This window comes from Xiphias gladius, chromosome 3 (genome assembly GCF_016859285.1).
Source record: "Xiphias gladius isolate SHS-SW01 ecotype Sanya breed wild chromosome 3, ASM1685928v1, whole genome shotgun sequence".
In the NCBI taxonomy this organism is placed as follows: Eukaryota; Metazoa; Chordata; class Actinopteri; order Istiophoriformes; family Xiphiidae; genus Xiphias; species Xiphias gladius.
Genome location: NC_053402.1, coordinates 11,551,486 through 11,566,742, shown reverse-complemented (window position 1 = coordinate 11,566,742; position 15,257 = coordinate 11,551,486). Strand labels below are relative to the sequence as shown.

General features: G+C 40.6%; 1 protein-coding gene across 1 annotated transcript in view; it reads left to right on the top strand.

Annotated features, from left to right (window-relative positions):
- cacna1aa (calcium channel, voltage-dependent, P/Q type, alpha 1A subunit, a) overlaps positions 1–15,257 on the top strand; it is an 82,969-nt gene that overhangs the window by 16,404 nt on the left and 51,308 nt on the right. Inside the window, exons 2-7 of the mRNA XM_040120672.1 lie at positions 3,209–3,314; positions 3,683–3,822; positions 10,922–11,013; positions 11,921–12,073; positions 12,578–12,765; positions 15,018–15,121. Coding sequence (XP_039976606.1) covers positions 3,209–3,314; positions 3,683–3,822; positions 10,922–11,013; positions 11,921–12,073; positions 12,578–12,765; positions 15,018–15,121 — 783 coding nt within the window. The remainder of the gene's footprint in view (positions 1–3,208; positions 3,315–3,682; positions 3,823–10,921; positions 11,014–11,920; positions 12,074–12,577; positions 12,766–15,017; positions 15,122–15,257) is intronic.

Here is a 15,257-nt window from a genome sequence, read left to right as displayed (position 1 = left end):
TGATGGACAAGGTTAAGAAAAGGCCACTGAAAGCGTGTGTATGTGTGTGTGTATGCTTGTGTCATTTGGCTCCAGCGGTGTGCTTTGAGGGCCTCACTTCCCTTTCCTTGGCGAGACATCTCCGTCTACGACCTACTACTGTCCCCATTACAGTGTATACACAAACACACGCACAGACACCCACCTAGACAGATAATAAAAAGCAAGCATATGCAGAACTACGGGTAGAGAGAGAAACACAAGGGAAGCAAGGGAGAGAGAGAGAGGACAAAAAGAAAAAAGATGAAGAGAAAGATGAGGGAGAAGAATAGAGAGAGCAACATATTTTCATCTCCCTCTCTTCCTTTGTCTCTCTCTCACCCCCGATTCTTCCTTTGTTTTTAACTCTGTCATGTTGCTATATATAGCCATTGAGGAAGGAGGAAGAAATTCATTATTAAAAAGTTTATGGCACAGTGTGAGTCATTTATTCATATGCTGAATTTGTATACATGTTTGTGTGTCGTGTGTGTGTGTGCATGTGTGTGTGCATGTGTGTGTGCATGTGTGTGTGCTTGTGTGCACGCGCAGGCGCGTGCGTGCAGGGGGCATCTTTATTTGTGCCTCTGTGAATATTTCTCACGCCCTTATAGACACACACACACACACACACACACACTCTGCCAGTGTAAAGAGGGAGTAAATCATGCAGCACCTTGAAACATAATGCTGGGACAAAATGTGCCAAATGATCATCATATACACACACGGCAAACAGTCATTCCTCATGAGGAGCATTTCCAATAAACAGCACACACACATTTGTTCCTTTGTCCCTGTGTTTCTATATCAGTCTCCCTTCTTCTCTCTCACCCCTCTCCCTGTTCCTCTCAACGTCTCTCTCTTTCCCTTTTTCAGTCAGCTACACTCTGCCCTCTCAGAGCCCAACGCATACACGCATGCATGTACATATAAACACATACACACACACATTTATACACACACACACATAGCTGGGGGGCACAGAGGCTAATTGAGTGGCGCCCTGGGTGTTCAAGTAATGTGTGCCTGTTAAGAGCGGTCAAACACATGCGTGTGATCACAAACACACACTCACACACAACTCGTGGGCTAGGTCAGGCTAGAGCAGCTTTTCGTCCCCCCTTGATCATGATTGGAGAAAACAAACATACACATACACGCCAAGGTCTGCACACATGCACACACACAAATACATACACGAAGGCATGTACATGTAACGCTCACGTTTGACACATGCACACATATGATGTATGTTTCCATAAATAGCCTCCTCTTTCTTTCTTCATTATTCAATTTTTTTTTCCCTCCCCACTGCCATGGGAATGGTTGCTCCCAAAGGAAGCAGGCAAGTAGGAAAAAGGTGAAGAAGAGGAGGAAGATTAGAATAGAATAGGGAAAGAGTGGTATTCTCGTCTTTTTATCATCGTCATCTTTTTCTTTCTCTATCAGTTCCTCCCTCTCCCTCTCTCTGGATCCCTCATTCTTCTCCACGCATTTGCACTTGCATTATTTCTCTCAGTCACTCTCTCCACTCACTCTTGCTCTTCTCTTAAATGTAACTATTTATCTTGTGACCTTAACCAGACAGGGGGATTGATTTAAGAAGACACTGCCAGTGTGTGTGTGTGTGTGTGTGTGTGTGTGTGTGTGTGTGTGTGTGCGCGTGTTAGAGAGAGAATGTGACAAACAAAATTAGATGTGCGATGAGATACTCCCTCTTTCTTTTATTTGTCCCTCTCTCTCTCTCTCTCTCTCACTAACACACACTAACACTTTAATATAGCTAGTGTCTGTGTTTGTATGTCTGTTTGTTCGTCTGAGTGGGTTGTGTGTTACCAGAGCTTGCACTTAGCGGAACATATTTAACTGACTCATAATGATGGCTTGTAGGTGCGTGTGTTTGTGTGTATTTGTGTGTGTAAACAGGCGGCAATTGCAGTGACGGGCGAGACAGCAGTCCATTCGAGCTATAGGCCTGCTGTCTGTCTGACTCGCTTCCACCCAGTGTTTTCAGAAAGCATACATTTCACCTTTGACCCGAGAGTGGGGATATTATCTTAATTGTTGTAGAATTTTGTCACTTCATTTCCCATGAGATTTCCAGCCTGACCTGTCAGACAGTCCCTTGGTATGCCTAGGAATTACCTAGGAGTTGCATTCTGATTTTTAAATGCTTAAAAGGTTTACTTGACCTTCAATCCTCAGTGTTGAGGTTGTATTTATTTGATACTATTGAGCAAATAATGTTTTCAGCAATTTTGGGTCCTACTCATGTCCTGCCACCATAGTACATGGTATCCAGAATTTAAGTTATTCTTGCATGTACCTTTTGGTTTCCATGGACAAATTTTTGCAAATGCAGTTACTAAGGAATAGATGGAAGAAACTCACTATGGAGTGAATATTCTGATTTGAATTGTGTGGTACTTGTGTTGCTACACACATTTGCATATTAATTAGTTTTGTTTATTTTATAGTGAAAGTCCTTGTAAAGTTGGCAAAACTGGTGTTTTGCAGCCGAAGCGTTTGTATTTTTCCGGTGCAAGACAGAATAATAAAAGCTCAAGTCTTCACTTTGGCTGTGCATGCAGCTATAAATTTGGCACTTTTGGACCATCTTTGCAATCAGAGTTTGGTCTTATTTGCACCTTCGCAGAAGTACTGACCTCTTAATTTAAGAAACATCAATTAACAATCACATAACTCTCAGAAAATACCAATCCTATATAAAAATTGTACATAGTAGTAACGAATCTATAGTGCAACCTGTGCCATCTTTTCCTGAGTATACATAGGTGTATCGAAATATACTGTATGTGAGATTGTTGGCAATAATAACTTGCTGTATGTATGTGCTAATTTAAAACCATGACTGCCAATAGGCCTTTTCAAACCAAAAAAGTATGATACAACTTAACAAACGAGCGTTTGAAGACAGGTACAGTGACCTAGAAATAATTGTTAAATAGGGGATTTGATTAGCTTAGGGATTTGATTAGCTTAATCAATGACAAAGCATAGCTAAATAGTATAATATTCTTATTATAATACCTCTTGTTGGAAAGTTATGAAGTTGAGGCACTTTGTGCCTTGATTATGTACAAAAAAGTACTTATCATGTCAAGCTGCATTTTTTTAAACTGTTTATGTCTTGAGAAGTGTTTGTTCCTTGACTGACCTTCCTCACTCCATTTGAGTGGATGATTCTAGCCACCATCATTGCCAACTGCATTGTCCTGGCTCTGGAACAACATTTGCCCGATGGGGACAAGACACCACTGTCTGAACGCCTGGTAAGTTAAAAAGATATGATGCACTATGTGATCCATATGTCAACATGACTAAATCCGGGTGACAGTTCTGACTCCTTATTATATGGTTTTACCTCAGTGGAGATGCATGCAGCTACTCTACTAAAAGACCAAGCAGATGCAATCAAATTCTCTCCCATCTCTACATGGCCACACTGAAGTTACTGCCCACAAAAAGTTGACACACATTTATGAAAATGCTTCTTTTGAACCCAAACTCATCTAGCTACCGATATCAATCTCACTTCGGCTTTCTGTCTTTTTTCCATCCTTCTTAACTTTCCTTCCTCTTCCTTTCTCCTTTCTTTTCCCCCTTGCTTCATTTGCTTGCTCTCCCTTTCTTCCCTCAGGATGATACAGAGCCGTACTTCATAGGGATCTTTTGTTTTGAGTCTGGAATAAAGATCCTGGCACTTGGTTTCGCCTTCCACAAGAACTCCTACCTGAGGAATGGATGGAACGTCATGGACTTTGTGGTGGTGCTCACAGGGTGAGTGGCAAGCAAAGAGACATGAGCTGAACACACACCAATAACAGGCAGAGACAGGCACAAACAGGCATGCACAGTGTGTTCCTGCATGTACGCTCAAAAATGCACACACAGTTAAGAAAAAACAAGGCAAGAATCAGATTTGGACAAGAGAAAGTAGCTTGTCATGTGTTTTAGTGTGTGTTTGTGAGCGTCCTTTCCCAGCTTCTTGGCCCTAATGAATGGCCCCATTCTGGGAAAGGCAGCAGTCAGATCAAAGAGCAGAACTGCTGGCAGCCAGCAACCTGGGTAGTGAACAAATGTCACCACAATATACACATGACACGGGGTGGGGGGCACAGAGGGAACAGACATGGGGTAGGAGGAGAAGGTAAGAAAAGAGGATGTAAAAAAAAATCACTGGTGTTGGTAGCTAGTAGAGACAGAAGGCCAATGGCAGCAATTGGAAAGAGACAATGCAACAGTGAGGGAAATGAGGGAAAGCAAGGGACAAAAATGAGGGATAGCAGTACAATAATGACAACATAAATAGGCTTATTTTTTAAGTAGGTGATCTCTGCACCTTCGACAGCTGAACAGAGACAATATAGAAAGACCAACAATAAAAATGTAGGTCATTCTAACTGCCAACTGCAATGCTAAAGATGGGGCCACCATGATATATTATTTTAAAGCTCAATGAGAAGGTGAAGATGGGGGCAAAGGGAAGAAATGGGATTCAGTCTGAGGTCTGTGATGGAAAGGGTGTCGACAAGGGTTAACTAAGATACATGATAGGATTAGCATGACAGAAATACAATCACTGATTAGATTGTAGGTCATTGAACAGGACCAGATGATGGCGGGACAGAAATAAAGCATGTGAGCATTACGATTGCATGTATACACATGCGGGTTTATATTTTATATTTCAGTGACGTAGAAAAGATGCATTGATTTAATCGATGTCAGATGGTTCTGTTTTCCCATTGTGCGTCCATGTGTTGATACATCCATCCATATGACTTTATGAAAGGTCATTCTTTAAAGCCACAGTAAGCTTTCTTTTGTATGTACATAAGCGCTGCAGGCTGTGTGATGATATGTTCACAACTGCCACATGCTGGTCTATGTGTAGTTTGTGTTTACAGATTAATGTGATTTAGATAAATGTGATGGTATGAGTTATGGGTTAGTGAAAAGAGGGAAATCTGTATTAAATGTCTGAAAGTCTTACTGTTGGCGTATCCGCAGTTAACTGCAGCGCAAAGCTGATGTCGAAGATTTGCCACAGCACATCTTAAGATTGTCACACATTTTAGGAATGGTTATTAATGCCTGTGTCAAATTTTAACAACATACTGTACTTGAAGCCTGGCTCAGCTTTATTTCTTACCAACTTTTGCAAATTTCCCATTGCACTGATTCTTTTAAAACAGAGAGACATACAGTAAATCACTGAATTTTGAAAGCAGTTATACTGTTTTCCTGTGTCATTGGCTCACTTGACAAGTCACATTATAAAACTGTGTTACTATAGGCTACTGTGCCCAGTGAAATTGTGGTGTGGGAGTACTGGCACAGGTTGTTATGTTGAGGTCACTGCATGTTTGTGTGTGTGCGCATATGGTGATTTGGAGAGCTCCATGGGTTACATAAACCTTGCGCATCTTTGCTGACAGAGCACCAGTGAAACTAATGATTGAGTGAGGCAGCTCGAGACAGCAGGAGATGCAGAAAGGAGGGAGGAGAGGAAGGCGAGGTACAGCAGAAAGAAGTGAGGCAGTCCTTAAAATTTCCAGTAAACGCTTGGTCTCACATAATCACCCCCCCCCCCATGACACAGCAGTTAAATCATCTCTTGTAGGCACAGGCATTGCTGGCATTGTAGTAGAGATGTTGCTCCTACGTGTAAGCAGAATATTTTCTCACATTTAATATCCAGATGAAACTAAAGTCAATGTCTCTAATAACAGCCCCCTTCTAATATTGTAACTCTAACCTACTTCCTGTGTTAGTTTTGGAAAAGAACAAACATGAGCTTTGCTGTGTAGCTAGAGACTCTTTACACTCTCTTTAGGCTGCATTCCCAGTATTTCCAAAGAGTCCTGGCTACGACATGGAGGCGATCCATCTTGTTTGTAGGTAATCTAACATTCCTCAGGACAATTGCTGGAATTTTGTGTCTAACTGTCCCTGTCTTCTTTCTCTCTTCCTTCATTCAGCACTAGTTTGTATGTTGAGATGTAAAGTAATGAAGGTGAAAGAAGAATTTAAGAACTAAAAATAAAGCGAAAACAAAGGCATCATAGACAAAGAAATTGGTAAATAAGAGTGAGGGAGGAGGCAGTGTACATACTAAGCAAGGTCCACAGGAAGAATTGAGAAGGTTATATGAAATTAACATTATCATGGAGCAAAAAATAAAGCACTTTTCTTGAAATAAACAATATATTTACATTGCAGTGTAAACAGCGATCACAAAACACACTGTGTAGACTGTAGTTGTTGCCATTTTGCAGCATAGGTCAATGTTGCAGCATAATATATAGACAGAAAATATGCTGCAGCACACATACTGTACATTCCCATGATACATTAGGTACACTGACTGAAGTCAATACATTTTATACACACACACGCACACAAACACACACAAACACACACACACACACACACACACACACACAGACACAAGCACAGGCACACACGTACACACTACACACACAGTCTTTGTTGATTTCTCTATGAACGGCAGTTGTGTTTTTAGCAATGCAGCTCTTTGAAGATGAAAGGCTATTTGGCCTTTCCGCCAACCTCTGGCCAAAACCTTTGATAACACACTGACCAGTGCACGCACACACACATGCATGCACGCACACACATTTCCACTTCAAACATTGCTTTCCATTTCCTACTCACCCCTAGTGCGCTTGCAGGCGCTCTTTTTAAACACACACAAAGACAAACACAGAAATGGCACTTAACATGTCTGAATAGATCCGCTATTCACTCCACAACCTTGTTGGATGTCAGTTAATTTCTATGCACCCATGTTTTTGTGACAGAGTGTGTGTGTGTGTGTTGACCTATCTGTTGTAGTAAATTGTCCGAGTGATTTGGCACTGAGAATAAGCTAGTTTTTTTTTATGCCCACTATTGATTATTGGTCCGATTAGCCTTAGTTTATAGCCATTCTTGTCTTGCATCCTCCCCTTTGTGCCTCCTCCTTCAGCTCTTGTTCGTGTGCTTTTGATTTGATACAACGGATACAGTGATGTGAAGGAAGAAAGCAAGGAGGGGCCTTTCAGTGACCTTGAAATCAACTAAAATTGAAACCAAAATTTGCTTAGGTATGAAATATTGTTAATAAGAATAATGACTTATCTTGATCTAAAAATGGGTCTAATATTTATATGAGAGAACATTTAAGATTATGCAAATACATTAAATATGAAATAGTTGGATCATTGTACCAGAGGAAAAGCAAAGAGACAAGAAAAACTGAGCTTTCGGGGAAGAGATGAAGCAGGTTGTCAATGATGTGGACAAAGATAATTAGCCACATGTAGCTGAAGTCAGCAGGAAAGCAGGGAGCGGGATGGAGAGAGTGTGCAAAAAAGACTGGATTTGTATAATGTGTTGGATTCCCATGAGAAGGGGTCTGTGGGGATATTGTGTAATAGCAGTATTGCTTAATGTGATTCCCCTTAATCATTTTTATTCCTCAGTATAAAGTGAGGGTTGTATGTCTGTGTTTGCCTGTATGTGCATTTAGTTTAAATGTATAAGATGTACTGCGGACAGCATCTCTTTGCCTGAGAAGGAAGAAACTGTTTTCCACTGGTTATTCCAAATGACCTACTTTTCAGTGGGCATATGTGAAGAAAATTATTCTCACTCAATATGTTTGATCCCCAACCAGCGCCTGTTTGCTGTGCAGATGTGTGTGTCTGTGTGTATGGTTTTTGTCATCCGTGTATCTTCTTTTTTGTACGTGTGTGTTTATCTGTGTGAGTTGCGATACATTTACATTACAGAGAGAAGAGAGGAGGATAAAAACAATCAATCAGGCTCCTCCCTTGGCCCTGTTACCAAGGTGATACAGAGATTCTATCAATGAGCCAAGGTCCCTGTTGCCATGGAAACACTTATGAATGAGAGAGGGCCCAGTCAACGTGGAGACGGTGTGAATGAGGAACTGCCTCATCGGCCACTGTTTGTGACAGCGGATGCTATTAAAAAACTGGATTCTTCATCACTTTCATCCTCATCATTATCATCATCATTGTCATCATTGTCAGTGTTATCATCCTCATTGTTTGTGAAGGTTTTACTCAAATGGATACTGTATTGCATCCTCATACGTGTATGTGTGACATACACACACACACACAAACATATTCCTTTGTCATATACACATGTGTATATGAAAACGTGTGTGTCTGTGTGTTCATGTCAGCACACAGTGAGATACCGTCCTACAGTCAAAATAACTGGCACCCCACAACCATTCTTCTGTGATGCTGGATGTGTGCTTTGGGTCACTGTCCTGCTGAAAGACCCAAGACCTTCGCTTCAAACTAGTTTTCTGACACTGGGTAACACATTTTAGTCCAAACTGCACTGTAATCTTCTGATTTCATCATGCCTTTGATACGTTCAGTGCCTCCAGTACCAGAGGCAGCAAAGCAGCCCCACAGCTTGATAGGACCTCCACCATGTTTTACTGTAGGCAGGGTGTTCTTTTCCTTACGGGCTTCATTTCGTCTCCTATAAACACACTGATGCACTGCACTCTACTTTGATTTCATCTTTCAATTCAACATTATCCCAGAAAGACTGTGGCTTGTCTATGAAAAATCTTGCAAACATTAGTCTTGCCTTTTCGCGCCTTACTTTCAATAGTGGTGTCCTCCTTGCCCTTCACCCATGGGGCCCAGCTTTGTTTAGTGTGTGGCGTGTATTACGGCCTGAAAAAAACACTCCAAATTGCTCTAGGTCAGCCTGAAGCTCTTTCGATGTCTTACGTGGTGTTTTTTCCACAATCCCCATCAACCTTCGCAGACTTCTTTCATTGAGTTTCTTCTTAGCGCCATGTCCTGGAAGCATCTAAACAGTTTTATGACCGTCAAACGTCTTGATAACATTACAAACTCTGCAAGATCTTTGGGGATCGCCTTGAAGCCTTTAGAATAGTTATGTTTTTTGATAATGGCATTTCTGATGCTCTCTTGTTCTTTTGCTTCTGCCATTGTGAAAAAGAATTTGGAAACAATCGGTCCCTTGTTATGCAGTAAAACCACCATTCATTGGTTAAAACAGGTCATGTTAACAGTGAAAAATAAGCACAGGTGAGTCTTTTCTGTTTTTTTATTTTGTATCAAATAATTCATCAATAATTGTGTCCAGTGTACATTTTAAGTCTATATTTTTTATTCCACTATATGAAAGTATTTTTTGTTGTTTTCAATAACTTTTGACATTTTTAAATATACTGATTATAAAAAATGGGTTCATTTGCATTTATTACTGAAGGTATTCTTTACTTAAAATTCAGGGATGCCAATAATTTTGACCAGGACTGTGTTCGCTCTGTATTCCTTTAAGAAACTCCAGCTGTCAGCAATGTTAAACTGTTTGTCCACACACATATATTGTGAGCTGAGATATTATGTGCTGAGTGGGACATTTAACAGTTAAAACATACTTGTCATTCCTCCCTGGTAGACAAAATCTCTTGTGAAGACAGTTTCAAACATATCTTTCCATGTTGGTACCGCAAATTCTTCTTAATTATTGGTTGCTATGTATGATGATACCAATACATTGGCAATTAGCTTATTGGCAATAAGCTAATAAAAATATTATATCAATTAATATAATGATTTTTAGGTCTAACTATAAATATCAAACCAGGTTATTTATTTGAATATTTTGTATTTCTTTGAAAATTTGCAGAATATAGGATTCATGAGTTTCTGATGGTATTTTTGCCATATTGTTTTGGCAACATATGCAGCTGAAGTACAGTAATGCTTTGAGTCCAAAGCAGAACCTCTCAGTTACAAGTCAGCTTCTGATCAGGCATTTGATATCACACAATGTCATTAGAAGGACCCCAGCCTACGCTAGTGATGGAGCACTACCACTGGGGGGCTTGCTGGTAATGCAATACTGCATTCAAAACCACAACTGAGTATACCTTCATCCATAGATCCTGGGTCGGTGTAACTTTTCACTTCTTGCCAATTTTGTAGGTTTCCAAGCAAAGCAGGCTGACTTCAAACCTGTGATTAAGGCTGTGCTGTGTCACTGGGCCTCTTAGTGGAACAAAGGAAAGTGGAAATGTGTCAGAGAGACAGAACGAAAGAGAGAGAGAGAGAGAGAGAAGTGGGAAGGAGGATGATTCACAGTGTGCGTCAGACGAAGGGACTGACTGAAAGTCTGGCGGCACAAGGGAACATCTTAACCCTCTCGAGCACTCACATACACACTCATGCTGTTTACAACTCTTTATTAAGACGATGAGCAGAGATACAGGTGCTATAACACAGAACATAACACGTTTACTCAGCAGTGTGATGACGGCTTGAAGAGAAATAATTTAAACGTACCAAGATTAAAAAGATTAAGCAGAACTATGCAAGTCAGCTTCTCTGATTCTCCCCATCTGCCAGTGCTCTGTCTTTCTTTCTCTCTCGCTCTGTCTGTCTGTGCCTCTAACTTTCTCTCTCTTCTACCCTCCCTCTTTGTCCTGCCATCTTCCCTCTCCTCCCCATCATTCCCATCTCTCTCCTTTTTCCATTTTATAGTCCCTCTGTCATCCTGATACAAAACACTGTCCCCTCAGCCCATCCCTCTCTTATCCTGATACACTTCTCTGACCTACTTCACTTGTCAGCTCTATTGATCAGCTTAGCTCTTGCAGGATTTACATATAGTGCTCACCCAGTTGCTTGTAATGACCTGGCACGGGTTTGTGTCAAAGTGTGTGTGTGTTTGTAAAAGTGAGAAAGACAGAGAGAAACAGGGAGAGGCTGACTGACAGTGACAATCTTGACCAGCTTAAATATTGATTGCCTGCGCACACTTTGTGCATTTGTCTCTTTCCTTTTAGGATCCTGTCCACTGTGGGTTCAGATTTCGACTTGCGAACACTCAGGGCTGTGCGAGTATTGAGGCCCCTCAAACTGGTGTCCGGTATTCCCAGTAAGTCAAAACTCTTCATTCGAAGTATGACAAGTAGGACACAGGAATAAAGACCTTTCTTCCTAGCCTCTGTCCTTTATCCCAAACAGCTTCTTTGTTATTCCTTAACAGTTGAGAAAATTATTTTTCTTTTAAGTGCAGAACAGTTTCAGGTTTTATTGGAGGATGAAAATAGCATGGAGAAGCATTTTGTGTCAAGGTTTTATGCAACTTCTGTGTTTTTCTGCATAATGCACCCAAAGTGTTTCAACAAAAGTGGTTCTTTTGTGCACTCTGCTCCTTTTTTAAATGTTATAGTGGCAGTAGTGTTCTAGCACCACTGCAGTGTTATTAATAGCTTTGACTCCACTACAGGGCTGAACAGGCAAACCAAGGCTTACTCATCATAAAAGTCACTAAGCTTCCTGTGAAAAGCAAATTAGAGTTCCATTACAATATGTGATATACATTTGAAAAGTGTGACCAGTTTCCACAAAACAACATTTGGCATGAAATTAAAACTCACTGCAGACTTTTGGCTTTGACACCTTTTTAGAACACGTTAGGAAACATATTTTAGAAAAAAACTCGGGTATGGTTTATTCTTCTTCAACTAAACGTCTAGCATTTTGCTACCTATATTGTGTGAGCACAGGTTTAGTTCCTCCATCACATACTGGAGTATTTGCCAGGTAACAGGGTGCCTCTTCCACTGGCTACAGCAAATGGTTAATAGAGTAATTTGAGAGTCCTGGTGTAAGTGTGTGATATAGTCATAAACTGATCTATTGTTATCTATTGTTTTTCGGTTAAACAGTGAAAAGCTACTTGTACCTAATCCTAGTGTTTGAAAACACATTTAAATTAATCATGTACAATATAATGATTATTTGAAAAATCTTAATACTGTGTACACTGTGTCCTCCAGGCTTACAGGTGGTGCTCAAATCCATCATGAAGGCCATGATTCCTCTGCTGCAAATTGGCCTGCTGCTTTTCTTTGCCATCCTCATGTTCGCCATCATTGGCCTGGAGTTCTACATGGGCAAATTCCACACAACCTGCTTCGACAATCACACAGGTAAAGGAGTTTGTGTGTGTGTGTGTGTGTGTGTGTGTGTTTGCCAGTAGAGAATTCGGGATTAATTTGCTAACTGTTTGTGAAAACCATTCCTGTTTTTTAGAAATGCAGTTTAGTTCAACAAAATAACATCTTTGGCGATAAGTTGTTTGTAGGTCTTCCATTCCATGTTTTTGTGATGTGAAAGGCAGTTTCCACAGATGTCTCATTTATTGCTTATATCTTTATAAATGCGAACTTTTCTTGATATGGAGTTGAGATTAGAAATAACATTTATATACATTAATAACAAATGTCTATGTAATTCAAGAAGGTTAGTCCATTTTGCTGTTTCATCGCTACTTTATGTGGCCTATATCTTTACATATTTAATTCCAAAAAGTAAGGGGCAAAAGACTATCTTGAGCCAGTGGATAGCACTCGCTATTCTTAGACAACAAACAACATATTTGCATGTGCCCACCTTCTGTTTTAAAACACCTCCCCACCTTCACCCATGTTCAGGTGAGATCCGAGAAGAATTTCCATGTGGGACAGAGCCTCCATCGCGGCTGTGTCCAGAGGGCACCACGTGTCGACAATACTGGCTCGGCCCAAACTATGGCATCACCCAGTTTGACAACATCCTGTTTGCTATTCTCACCGTCTTCCAGTGTATCACCATGGAGGGCTGGACTGACCTGCTTTATTATGTATGTACTGCTGAACAGTGTTTGGAACATTTTTACACACTCAGTGTGTCTATAGAAAACTTAGCATGTATTAGGAATGGGCTACTGGGTAACCAGTCAGTCAGTGATTTGCAGGTCTCCGTGCCAGTAGCTTTAAGGCGAGAATATAAAGGATCATTCCAGTGAAGAAGATGATGACCCAGAATCCCTAACCAATCAGTCCTAGTGATGGATGGGCCTGCAGTCCCAGATAAACACCTCAGCTAATTAATCAATTAGTTAGTTAACAGATTAATTTTTAAATAACTATTATTTCAGAGTGGAAATTATCCAGTATCAGTTTGTTTACCATGTTTACCCTTTTTGTAGGGGCAATGCCTTTGTTTGCTCTAAGTATTTAAATTATTGTCATATTTGGTAGCCATTTTGCCACACAATATCTAGAAGAAAAACAAAAACTTAACTATCTACTCAAATGCAGCTGAATTTAGGTCTTACGTTTGTCTAAAGTGTCTTTCAGTTGTCACAATAGTATTTCTTATCTTAAGTCTTAAGTCTTAAGCTGCACAACCACACCATCCAAGATTTTTTTTTTTTTTTTTTTTTGTCTCATAAAGTACTAAAATTAAAACGTGCAATGATTTCCACCTGTGCACAATGTGCATTTGCCCATAAAATGAGCACCAGGTCTCCAACAGTGTCATCACTGCCTAAGACAGAATAGTTCCCTGCTGTCAGTGGCAACGGTTGCTATGGAGACCAGAGGTAGATGAGGGTCTTTGAGTGTTACTGTAGTCTCTCTTCCCTTTTCCTCTCCCTCTCAGTCCATCTCATTCTTCCCATTGCTCCTTTTCTTTCTTTATTCCTTCTTGGTTTTTTTTTCTCATCTTTCTCCGCTCCCCCCGTTTTCCTTCTTCATTCCTTCCTTGCTTCCCTTCAGTCCCTCTCACTCACTGTCTCTCTCCCCGTGTCCCTCCTTCCCGGCCCTGCTTTATATTTAAAAGGGCCTGTTTCAGCCCAAGTTATTCTTGCAGCTTGCTGGGGAGGAGAGTAATAAAAGTTTAATGGTAGAAAAAAGGGTCTGCGGTACGTTGGGTACACAGCAGCAATACCAGCTTACATGCAGGAAGAAGGAAAGATGGAGGAAGGCAGGGGCAATAAACCGGGAGGCTATGAGAAAGAGAGTGCAATGTGGGGAAGAGAAGAGGGGATCTGGATGTGAGAAAGGGTAAAATGAAGAATCAATGTAGAGTCTTATCAGTGTCTGTGAGGAGGAATGGAAACATTGCACAGAGAGAGGAAGGGAGTGGGGAAGGCAGGGAGGAATGAATGAAGGAAAGAATAAAAACAAATGAGCGAGTATCAAAATGAACGAAATAAGGACGGGAGAAGCAGGAGGAAGGGGTCCCTAAGAAGATGCAAAAGGAGAGCGAAAACAATAAGGAGTGAAAAAAGAAAATGGAAGGAGGGTCTGGACAGGAGGATGGTAGAGACAGGAAGAGAGCAAAGCATTTTTATACATTATTTATTCTGCACAGAGCAGCTAAATAGAGTGGCAGATATGCATTTACTTATTGAGATGACTTAAAGCAAAGTCATGTCAGCCCTGCTGTTGTTTATATTTCCAACAGCAGTGGACAGCACTTTTGAGTGCACTGACCTCCTTCTTTTTAATGGCCACACTGTCTGGATATTTAATGAGTTTAAGGCAGATTTGCAAACTTGGTGTTCGCTCCAAATGAGAATGAGCATTTAAGACACATACCATGTGCGCAGTACCTGGATGCAAATACTGTAAATGCATCTTATTTTGACAAGCAGGCCTCATAAATTACACTGGTATTTTCTTTTGTGCAGGGGTGCTGAGACAGACTTTAACATACCCTTAACTTTGATCACAGACGGACCAAAACGTGTGTCATTACAGTTTACTCATGCAGCAGCAGTTATTCTACCTTTGCCTGTTTCACTGATTTATTCTACATATTCTAAAGCAGCCCGTAGCTATTATATATTCTTCTTTTGACGGAGACGCAATAAAAAACGTCTAATGTCTCAGACAATCAAATCTTTGGTCATTATGAGATGTGAATTTCCCAGTGCTCACTTTAATAAACTGTTAACCAAGTGATGTTTGCTGCTAGCTCAGATGCTATTATATCGAGTTCAGGGGCAAAGCAAAAAACATTGATTACTTTGTCTAATTTCTGTGTGCGTGTGTGTTTGTGTGTGTGTGTGTGTGTGTGTGTGTGTGTGTGTGTGTGTGTTTCCAGAGCAACGATGCCTCAGGGAGTGCATGGAACTGGATGTACTTCATCCCCCTCATCATCATTGGCTCCTTCTTCATGCTCAACCTGGTGCTGGGCGTGTTGTCAGGGTAAGTGTCTATTTGTGAGAGAGTGCGTTTGACAAAGATAGTGTAAAGAAAATTAATTTTGAAATCTTTATTTAGTGTTTGTTAGTTTATCGTATGTATACCCCACTAATAATGCAAAATGTCTACATGAAAAGGG